Source organism: Halyomorpha halys, unplaced genomic scaffold, assembly GCF_000696795.3.
Source record: "Halyomorpha halys isolate HHAL.00 unplaced genomic scaffold, Hhal_1.1 Scaffold1247.1, whole genome shotgun sequence".
NCBI classification, from domain to species: Eukaryota; Metazoa; Arthropoda; class Insecta; order Hemiptera; family Pentatomidae; genus Halyomorpha; species Halyomorpha halys.
In genome coordinates, this window is record NW_027109970.1 from 156,328 (window position 1) to 168,237 (window position 11,910).

The 11,910-nt window shown below is 33.9% G+C and overlaps 1 protein-coding gene across 1 annotated transcript in view; it reads right to left on the reverse strand.

Moving 5' to 3' along the window:
- The window catches only part of tinc (tincar), a 54,316-nt gene extending 50,756 nt beyond the window's left edge, over positions 1-3,560 (reverse strand). The window contains exon 1 of the mRNA XM_014433710.3: positions 3,395-3,560. Coding sequence (XP_014289196.1) covers positions 3,395-3,512 — 118 coding nt within the window. The 5' untranslated portion in view covers positions 3,513-3,560. The remainder of the gene's footprint in view (positions 1-3,394) is intronic.
- Between the last annotated feature and the right edge of the window lie 8,350 nt (positions 3,561-11,910).

Here is an 11,910-nt window from a genome sequence, read left to right on the forward strand (position 1 = left end):
GTAGGTGTCTCCTCTTGTCTGCCTTTTGGTGGATGTCTGTCATACTTTGTGCGTAGACAAACTTCGCAGTTTCCTAAAACTTCAGTGGTCGTCTTCTTCACCCCCAACCAAAAGTACCTTCTCTTCAATGCTTGCAGTGTCTTCGAGATTCCTCGGTGATTTGTTTTGCCCTGATATGCTACAGTCACCTACCTCTGGCGTTCGTCTTCCTGAAGGGTTTCCACTATCAGTTCGCATCGGGCGAATGTCCTGTCCATTCCTATGTGTTCATCATGCTGTAGCCGCTTGATCTTCTCCCGAACGGTTTCATTCCCTACGTACAGGTGACACTTTTCTCCAGGCTTGGAAGCATTATTCAAAATTTTACAGATCTGGTCGCTTTTCACGCCTGGCTGCGACCAAATCGTCGTGATATTGCTCCTCGTATACTTGTTACACTCAACTTTGACTAATCCAGTGGTTCTTGTCTTCCATATAATCTGCCGCCTCTTGTCGTTAATGATGTCCTCACGTTCCTCCATATCTATAGCTCTTCCTTCCTCTGAGCTCTCGTTAGACGAAGATTCTTCCCTATCGTTTTCCTCCGCCACATTCTGTTCTTCCTCCTGTCCCGGGGTCCACTCCCGCAGGAATTGCATGAAGGGTTCCCCGGCCTCTTCTTCTACTGAATTTACTGTTATTGCTCGAGATAACCAATCAGCTACCACACTTTCACTTTCCAGCTTTATATGTGATTTCCATATTGTACTGTCCCAATAACTCCTTCCAACGCGTAATCCTGGCCAAAGACTCCTTCAACTTTCCCACCCATTGCAGGGGCCTATGGTCAGTGTGTACTTTAAACTTTCTTCCGAACACAGGCCCTATTTGTTCATCGTGTCAAAGTGGTCAATAGCCCACACTATTCCCAAGAGCTCTCGTTCCAGCGCACTTTATCTGGTCTCCGTCTCTGTCAGGCACCTACTGGCGTACGCAACTGGGCGATCTCCTCCTTCACTCTCTTGAAACAACACCGCTCCCAGCGCGTACTCACTCGCGTCCGTAGTGATATTGAAATGAAGAGTGAAGTCCGGGAACGCAAGAACCGGCTCTTGTTGCAGCTTCTTTATGCACCGCCTTATATTGTCTTCGACCATCGGTGTAATGATTACCTTTCTCCCTTTTTTGAGAAGATTGTTGAGTGGGACGAGGTACCCAGCCATCTCTGGCACAAATCTACGGTAATAATTTCAAATTCCCAGCAACCTCGGAACTCCCTTCACATCCCTAGGAACCGCCATCTTCCGTATAGCTGCAACTTTATCCGCGTCAGGTTTTACTCCTTCCCTGGAAATCGCGTGGCCCAAAAAATTAATTTGTTCCTGCCCAAGCGATGATTTCTCTCCAGATAACTTCAGCCCGAATTTCCTAATTCTTTGGAATACGCTGTGTAAATGCTGCAAGTGTTCTTCTTCGCTCCCACTGAACACTAGGAGATCGTCCATATAAATCTGACATACAGATTCGTCAATTCCCCTCAAAAACTCGTCCATCAGGCGCTGAAAGGGTTGTGTAGTCACAACTTGGTTGTGATAAAAGTTTATTAATAGTGTTTGCAGAGAAATAATTTTGACTGTGTTTTTAATGGATAATTAACTAATTAGATGTAAATGTTTTGACCTGGGCAGAATAGCCTGAATGAAGTTTTAAATTATATGTTTGCAAAGTGGTATTGAGATGTTCCTGAAGATGGCCGGATTGGCCGAACGTTGGACGTATAAAAGAAATAAAGTTTTGAGACTATAATTGGATAGTATTTGAGTTATTTTTTAATTACTTTATTATTAATTTTCTATTATATTTTACACTTTTCTGTATCCCCGCTCATTTGGTATATTTTGTTTCTTAATCACTTACACACATTATATCCCATTATTTTATACTTTACTTTTCCTTTGTTTTTCTATATATATATTTTTTTTTTTTTATCAATATTTCTTCTCCCCCTATTATGTATACAACCATTTATTGTTCACCTAATTTAAATACTTTTTTACTGTGTTTACATTACAAATTATTTTCGTTATTGTGGCATAACTGCCATCCCCACTCCTCCCAATACAAACCGTCACTTTGTCTTTGACTGCCGTCAATACAGGTATGCATTCTGTCTCATCATTTGATTTGTATTTTTTTTTCTTTTTTCATCTCTTTATTTGTACTTTCTTTAATATTTCTTCTCTTATCTATCTGTTACTATTACCCTTTTCATTTACTATTTATAACCTTTAATTTTTCTTATTATATCTTACTTTTCATTTTATACCCATGTTATTTTACACTTATGTTTTTTTTTTTTTTCCTTTTTGTAACTATAGTGTTTGTATCTTTTTTAGCCTTGATGAAGCCCTGCAACGTGGGGCGAAACGTTGGCTCAATAAAATAGTATAATTATCTACTATTTGAGTTTTTTTTACCGCACCCGGACCATATTCCATTCATCTATACACACGGTCAATCAATAATCTTCCAGTATCTCTTATATGCATTTGATCAGCTGATCCCCTCAGTCAGCTGACATCGAAATAACAACTGACTCATACCGTAACTTATAAATATACATATATATATATATTTAAGAAAAGGAACTAACCGATTAGTATATAATAACATTTGAATCTCTAAAGAGCAAATGTTGAAAAAATAGTAATATAAAAAAAAAAAAATGATGCAATGATATAAAAAATTTTTTTCTCAGATTCCGTTGTCCATTTGAAGAACGGTGGGACAGGTTTTTTGTATATAAAATCCAAAAAAAGAAAAAGAATAATAATAAATAAATAAAAATATGGTTAAAATTAGCGACTCCCTCGTTCACCGTACCCTTTCCTTGTACCATCTTTACCTCTTCCCATCCAATAATAGTATCTAAATAAACTGTTATGTATGTAAGAAGGAACGCGACTGCCACGGGCGTTGTAGCATTGATCTCAGAGCGCTCGGTGCGGAACGTTGAAGGTTTAATTCTCACCTAAGGCAGTTAATATTTATTTTTGTCGGCGGTTCCGAGAAATTAATCTTGATATCCATACCTTGGTTAGTACGCGGCGGCGATTTCAGCGTAGATGAAGGACCATTATGCCTACTTACCCCATCAGTTACCAATGGCAAATATGTATGTAAGATATATTGGTTTTCTTTAGATAAAACATATGTGCTAGGAAAGCGTTAGAAAGTCCAAAATTAGATGACATGATAACGTTACCGGACCATTTGAAGAGCAACTACTTATGCCGCTAATAAGCAGCAAAGAAGAAATTAATATCGCAATAAAAAGCTGAGGTATTAAATTTCACAATAATAATTTATAGATGTCAAAAGGATAAATAAAAATTGAAATAGAAAATACGTTTACCTAATAATCTTTTAGCTGAATTAAATGCAATGTAGGCTTGTAGGGCTGTTACTGCAAGTCCGTACCAAATGGACCAAAGCTGATTCACATGTGCTCGAAAGCAAGGCCTCTCCTCCATCGCCTACGGTTGCAGCATGCCCTGCCCTAAAACATTAAAATGTCTCTTTCAATTATTATAATTAATTGAGAGTAATAACTTATTAATTAATAAAGATAATATAAATCAATAAATAAATATATTAAGATAATCAAGAGTTATAGTTAAATTTATGGGTTGCCTTATATGTACATGCACGAACACCAAAAAGAGAGAGTACTCCTTCAAGTCACATTTCCACCTTTTGTAAGATAATTTGGAATAATGGAAAGATGTACTTGATAGACCAATAAGGTTGTTATTTAAATACTGATGTAGTTCCGCTAGATGCTTTTTAGACTAAAATTTCAACTCATTAATTGAGGGAACAATTATAACATTCATGACACTTGTTTCTACAAATAAAAGTAAAAGTTTTGGTAGCATATATAAGATATAAGCATAGACAACTATTAGAAGATTATGTTAAACCATATGAAGGAACATATCGTGTATTTAGTTCAAGAGGAGGCATTTAAGTTTAAACCCTTGAATGTATGAAGCAGAAATGATGTTTTAGTGGATGAAGTATTTTGGTGTGAAAAGATATAATGTATTAAAATTAGGAGCGCGAAAATGTTAAAATGTGTAGGAAAACAAAAGCTAGTTCAAATCATTTTCTATCTTTGACCTTCTATCAGTTCTATAATTTTCTATTATTGACGTATAGATATACATCAATAATAGTGTATAATACGTCAAAGAATAAATAAATAGATAGAAAAAAACAGAAATATAAACAATGCAACTAATATAGTATTGTTATGAACTGAAACTTCTAAATATGTCAGACACTAGTTGTAAAATCGGCACAGTAGTGAAGGAGTCTTGGTTTGGCCCATGGACAAATTTCGGTACATATGAAGGTGTTATCGTTACATAGGGGTGCCCCTTAAGATACGTTTCACTGTTTATGGATACATGAAGACATGGAAGCTACCCCTGGGCATGGCCATCAAAAAACGAATATCTGGAAAGTTCCTCCGCCCTTGACATTGAATCCGATCGATGTTGGGGCAAGAGGCCCCAAGCCTCTCCTCATCCAGCCTACTTACCCCTTCACCCACCACCATAAAATTCTTTTTCAAAAATGAAAAAACGTATACCAATCCATCTTAAATATAATCACAATACTACAACCTAAGGTACTACAAATTACGTAATCTAATAAGTATTTTACGCTTTTGCTCCAAGGATTCGACCTAAAAATGAACTGATGTAATTTTGATATGAGGAGGAACCTTGTTAATGTTGTTTAAAACTACAAGATAGTTACGTTATTACTTAATAAGAAAAAAAAATGGATACTATCCATAAAGTCTACCCATCATTCCACCCCACCCCTAACTATGGTTATACATGGGGTGCTCAAGACACGATGACAGCCTCCACTTTTTCAAAAGTTTCGAGAATTTCGAAATGAAAGATAGATAGGTCTTAGTTATGCTAAATTTATGTTTTTTTCAGGTAAAAAAGCCGACTTTGTAACCACTTCCAGTTTTTCTCAAGAGCGGATAACAATGGATTTTTTTATGTAAATTAGGATTTCGTGTGACCTTGCAGCCCCAGGTTCCGAGGTGCCTGGAGTAGCCCACTGGTTCCTGCCTCATTATTTAGTTGTATTTGAGAGGCTTGACGTTTTATTTTAGTAATTTTCCAAAAATTACGTTTTCCAAACATTTATTTATTATTTTACTGGTTACTATAGCTACACTCAGGGCTGACTTTTACTTAGTGGGAGCCCTCAACAACTTTGTGGTATCACGTAACAACATACTATTATCAAATTTTCATTTATTTTTATTTAATATTTGAAAGATGAGGAAATTGAAAAAAAAAAAATAAAATATTTAATAGAGATACTTTTCTTGATTCTTTTATCGAAAAAATCATGAATTACTTTTTCAATGTCCTTCAAAATAAACCGTTTTTGCTAAGGGTTATATTTCTGTATATTACAATTAATGGGACATTAAACCAGCCTTAAAACTTCAACCATCCTTTAATTATCAGTATGATGACGTTTCAGACTTCCATCCATTTTCAAATAAATCTCTAAAATCATATAAAAAATTATTTATGTATAAAATAACTTAATAAAAATAAAATAATTAGTTAAATAAACTTATTAAAAATAACTTTTTATTATTATAAGTTTCTAAAATATGCAATATCATGCAACTTAGTAAGAAAAAATCACTTTTAAATTTATCTTCCTTCTGTTTATTGCTTCATTGCTATATATATGAAAAAATATATATGATTCATTGAAAACCTTATTTAATTGAAAGAAACTCAAGCCATTACAAGTTACATCCAGAAAAAATTATTTCATCACTATAGTTTTGTTGTTCATACTGTGACAGTTGCCTGTAACAATACTCAATCGAATGATGCATCTGGGTAAACTGAGAAATGTAAGTTCTGATTTTTTGGTATGTACTCTCATTCATAAGGATACACACTTATCAAGCACGTCTGGGAACAGCTTCTATGTTCTCGAACTCAAGTAGTCAGTCAGCTACGACTGTCTGTAACGTGGGTTTTGAGGAGAGGAGTAATGAGAATGGGTTAGGGCGAGGATCATAGGAAAGCGTAAGGGGGAGGAGGTTGGGGGGGGAGGTGGGAGGCAACGTGTGGCCTCTGGTCTCCATAGCGACTCCCCAAAGGTGAGCTTCAGGACATCTTTCATCTCACCTGCTACTTCTTAGGCACGGGATGACGATTACACCACCGTACTAAACCGGCTACTCGACAAAATATTCAAACTTTTCTTACACGGTCTTAAATATCAAGGATAGTCCTAATTATCACAAGGATATCATCATGCCTAGAAAGCATTATACTAATTTATGACTCAGGGGAAACTGTTTGACTCTCTAGATACGTTCGATGAAATTGTTCTGTCCAAAAACTGATATCGAGTTATCATTTGCAATTTTAGTTCTATATTTTTGTTTCTTTTTTTAATGAAACCAAGGTGGGGCTGAAAAGAAAATATATTTATAATTTCACAGGAAAAAATCTACTATTTAAGTCTAGATATATGAAGAGTAGCAAAATTTCCCTGGTTTGAAAAAAAATAAAAATATGTTTATTATATATGATATCAATTACCAAATTACCGACAGATCAGTATTTGTAAAATATTGTTGAGACCATTTCGTTACTTCTTTAGTCCTTTGATTCTCACACCATGAGTAAATAAACACAAATCCCTGGTTTGAGGGAGTCGTTGCACATCCTTGGTAAAATAATGAAATTATACATTTGAACAATGGAATGCTCTTTGGTGAAGCAATGGAGGGATAAAGTCGAAAAAAAGGAAGTTTCATTATGTGATACTATTTGGCCGTTGTACGTTGCTGTGTGTGAAGTGGGTTTTATGATCACTATTGACTTTTAAAAGAAACAAAAAGGTGCGTTTAGACAGATTTAAACTCTTCATTCCGACTGTGAACACATATGAATAATAAAAACATAACCATATTGATTAAAAAAAAAAAATGAAGTATGAAATTTTGCAATTCACACCCTAAAATATTTTAAAACAAATGCCTAAGCATAGACGGACATTATTGAATATTTATCAAAGTAAACAAATATCCATGACAAAATAAGTGAGCAAAGATGTAACTTTTCTTTTCTAGGTCCAAGTACAGTAAAAATCAAGCTATAAAAAATATAGGTTATTACATAAAAAAAAAACTGATAACATACAAACATTTTTAATATCTACTATTCCTATTGTGCCCCCACTCCCACAATGAACTTTTTTTTTTCCTAATTTCAAATTTTATTACAAAATGCCACAACGCCTTTGGGCAATAAGTAATAGAGGGGTCAAGGACAAAAGGGATAAGAGGGGATGGTGAAGTGTTCGGTTGGAAACGTAATATTGACTATGTTGACGGTGCATTGACTATAATTATAAGGATTTTGGATTGAAAGGATTGGATACGTTTGATGTACGATGATTTAGCTGTCCCTCTAAGTCCGTAGGTCCAAATAGGTCTGAGTGTAGTCTCAAAAATTAGAAGTTTGTTTTTGATTGACGGATGAGCGGTATGAGATTTGAGTAGTCAGAACATCATACCCTGGAGATTTACAAGAAGTTAGCATCTTTAGTTGATATTTGACCTCAGAAGGAGTGACTGCTCTAGCAGGTAAGGAGAGTGGAATTGATGACGATAGGTATTTTTCAATTGTTTCGGTTTGGTCCGGATGAAGTTCAGGATGAGGGGTGAATGTATGAGAAAGGTGAATGGCTAGTTCTTCAGCTTTATCTTTGTCGGATGCTGCCCATGTGCTATCATCTCGTCGGAGAGAGTGGGGAATGTGTTTGGATTTTTTCTATCATGTTCCAAAGGGAATCGTTGTGAGTTGAAAGGGAACATACGTGGGAACTGAAGGACTCGGATCGATGGTTGGACAATTCTCTCTTTACTAGTTTTCTGTAATAATTATATAAGCGACGATCAGAAGGATGTCTAGTGCGTTGTTATAATGTTCTGCATCGGCGCTTGGTTTAGATGAGGTCTTTGAGATGTTTTGGTAGAGGATTTGTGTTGAGTTTTTTTGGGACATTGTATGGTAAAGAGGCAGACCAGACAGCGTGTTGGATAAGGGTTGTAAAGGAATGGACTGCGTCCTCTAGGTTTTCAGGGTTGTTAAGGGAAAATTTGAGATTTGGTCTGATAGAATTTGATGAAAGAAATTCCAGACTATGATCTGAGGATAGGTTATTGAGGCGTGAAATGGAACTGTTTAGAGTGCCTAAGCCTTGTGTATGAAGAATTCTAGAAGATCGGGGTTACGGTTAGGGTCGGTTGGCCAGTATGTAGGAGAATCGGCACAAAGAATGTTGTAACGAAGGGAATTGATTGCTGACTGGAGTGATCGTCACGGGAATTGGTTCTAGCTCTCTATTGTTGTTTTTTTGAACCTAGAAGGAAATGGAGTCCCAGGGAATCAAGAAATAAATTGAATTGAGGTGGGAAGTGGGAATCCTAGGTGCGGAATAACCCACTACAAGTGTTATGAGAAAGAGAGAATTTAGATCGACACAGCTGTTGTTTGTAAGAAATTTCGGACTTATAGAAGGACTAAGTGAAGTGAAAGATCAATGGATAATGACAACATCTCATTTCATATGAACTTTTTTAATAACTTAAAAGATCCTATTCTTCTGGAATGCTCCTCTAATAATGTTCATCAGATCTCTTGGTCCTATTCTTAAATATATCGGTGAAAACAGAAAATTAAACCCACCTAAATGATCATATTTCGTAAAAAAAAATTATACATATTCGGACAGACTCTCTGAATATGTCCTTAACTTTCACTTTTGATTATTACTTTATCCTAGTTAGAGTTCACAATGATAGAGTAACAGTTATATTTAAGGAACACAAATTGATATAATTTCTGAGACAATACACAACAACCTTGAATCCAACTCCGTTTATCACAAAGTAAATGAATTCTGTATTTTGTTACCTATAGACATATTTTGATCCTAATGAAATACTTTGTATTTCTTTTTCACCATTCTATTTCCTTTTTACTTTTTATAATTTAATTTTTTATTCACTATCTGGTATCATTATTTTCAAAATTCTACTAAATTTGTTATTTTTCTTTAATTTCTACCATCGTATTTACTTTTTAACATCGTTTATTCCATCACTTTATCCACTGCATGATTAGATTTCTTTTTATGACCTGCCTATTATTAATTGTGTATATTAACAGTTATATACTTTCGTTTAATTCCTTATTTTTCACCATTGAAGAGGGTCCCAATCATCCAAAATGATTGTCATCATACCAATTTCAAAATAACGAGTTTTTCTGTGTAAGCAAAATCATTCTTAAAATAAATAATACCATGTGATCAGTTACATTTTATTGTATGTGGTTACAAAGCATATTTTACAAGGTTTAAATGATTCTAATGACGAGTTTGGTTAATAATGGACATTTTAAACAGTAAAGGTAAATAGTTTATTCCTTCAATTAGAAGAGCTATACTGTTCTCCGAAATCATCTTCATATTTTGATCTGATCTAAGCAGTACAGAGGAAATAGAATACAGACACAATGATTTGGTTTATGAAACTACTTTAGGAAAGTGGAGATTAAGATTGTTGGAAAATATGGCCACACAACATTTAGAGCCGAAAAATATTGTATATTTTACACATATTTTGATTAAATGGCGTGAAGCTTGTTTTATATTAAGATTATCTTGCTAAAATGAATAATAGATAATTTTATAATTAACAAAAGATATTGCCTGCTCCTGGAATAAAAAATATCACATATTGAAGACATACATCACATTGGTGCTTAGTGCATTTCTACTAACTTAATGAAAAATTCAATTAATAGTTCTCTCTTTTAGGAAAATTAACTGAAAAGTTATAACCCTTTTGTTGTATTATTCGAAAAGCTAGTGGAAATGTTATGTACTTAGCACCACTGTGAACTACCACTGTACTTCCACTGTGAATCCGTATTCATTTTTTATTTGAATAAAATATCGATTTATTCATTACTATTATTTAAGGAAAACTTCTGGTATTTTATCAGTAACTATCATTTACAGTTTTCACTTAGGTTTCGACACATTTTAATTTGTTTAAACATATGTGATGACTAAATTATTTAGCACATCATGTTAGCTATAGCAAAAACATTATTCTAATTATTTCTCTCCAAGTTGGTGCTTGAACGAAACATGTATATTTTATTGGTAAAAAAACTATTTTATTATTATTACTATTTTATTATTTTTTTTTTTTTACAAAAAGCAATTTATTTGGACAATTATTGAACATTTTGGCAAGATAATGTGTGTTATATTTTTTAATAAATCCACGAACACTACATATGTATTTTTTGGATTGTACTGGTAGTAATTACACATTTTAGCATTATAATGTGCTTCCTATAATAGGTTCCTTTTTCTTGTTAATATGATGGATTATAGCATTTAATTAATATCTCATTAATTAATTAATATTAAGATTTAATTTACTCATGACCCAATTATTTCTCCGACCAGAAATTTGGCAAGAATCTGAGCAATATAAGCGGGAATTACTTACATTAAAAAAATCTAAGATGTTTCTAAGTGTGGCGTAGAAGGTAGGCCCAAGACAGTGTTGGGCCTACCTTCTACGCCATACTCCCCGATGAGGACCTGAAACTCAGGTCGAAATGTCAGCATAAAATAAATAAATATCCTTTTGTTTATTTATGTTGTTCTTTGCTGACCGCACCCCCCGACAAACTTCTCCAATCAGTAATCTACACCTCATTAAGATGTTTTTGATATTTTCAAAATTGAAAATAAGAATTTTCAAACAAGTAAAAATAATTCATTTTTTTGATGTTACATATCCAACGAAAATACATCTGGTAAGTTTTGAAAAGTGCTAACAAACGTCCCTCAAGCATATTGGATTGTAAATATACGAGTATTCTTGTGTATGAAAAAAACATTAAATTCGGCTCTTTTGAAAAATCGATATTAAAAAAAACTACTCATGTAAAAAATATTAGTAATATATTTAGTTGACATTATTAATGCAAAAAAATCGCATAAACCTGAGTGACAGAGGTTGAGAACTTTGGTTTGTGACCCAAACTCTTTTGACAAGCTGTTTGGTATCATGTTTCAATCGATCTCAGATCTCTTCTGCTTCTCAAATAATTTTAAACTGAGACATTGAACAAAAGATAATGAAAGTTGACTTTTTTACTATATGATAAGTTGCTAATGTTGAAGTTAGTAGTGCAATGGTGCGGGAAAAGGGTGCGAGGTGAAGTGAGGAGCAGTAATGTAGGGAAACCTTTGAACATTTTCTGCATTGCCAGACATGAGCTGGTCCGTCCCAAATGTGCCAAGTTGGTGCCTGCCCTTCAACAGTGCAACAAACATTATAACATATTAACATATTTAGGCCTATTGTCACTAATTCCACTGATTAGTAACTAATCTTTTAATCGTATAAATGGCCAAATGGTTGCAATTAAATTATAATTGATTACTATAAGTTCTGAGTAATAGAAGTCCTTTTTAAAGGTTTATTGCTTTTTATACGATTTATTATTTACTTTTATGGAAAACTACTGGAATAATAGGCTATTTGACGACATAGAAATAAAAATTTAAAATTATATTAATATTATTATCAGTCAATTCAGAAACCCCATTATATAATCTTTAATTAATTTTTAATTATAGTTGTAAAAAATAAGATTTCTAATCTGTGTACAAACAAAAGGAAAACATTGACAGCAATCATGGTTTCATATGTGACTTCATTTAAACGTAAACAAACAACACTGATTTATCTATTCATACTTTTTA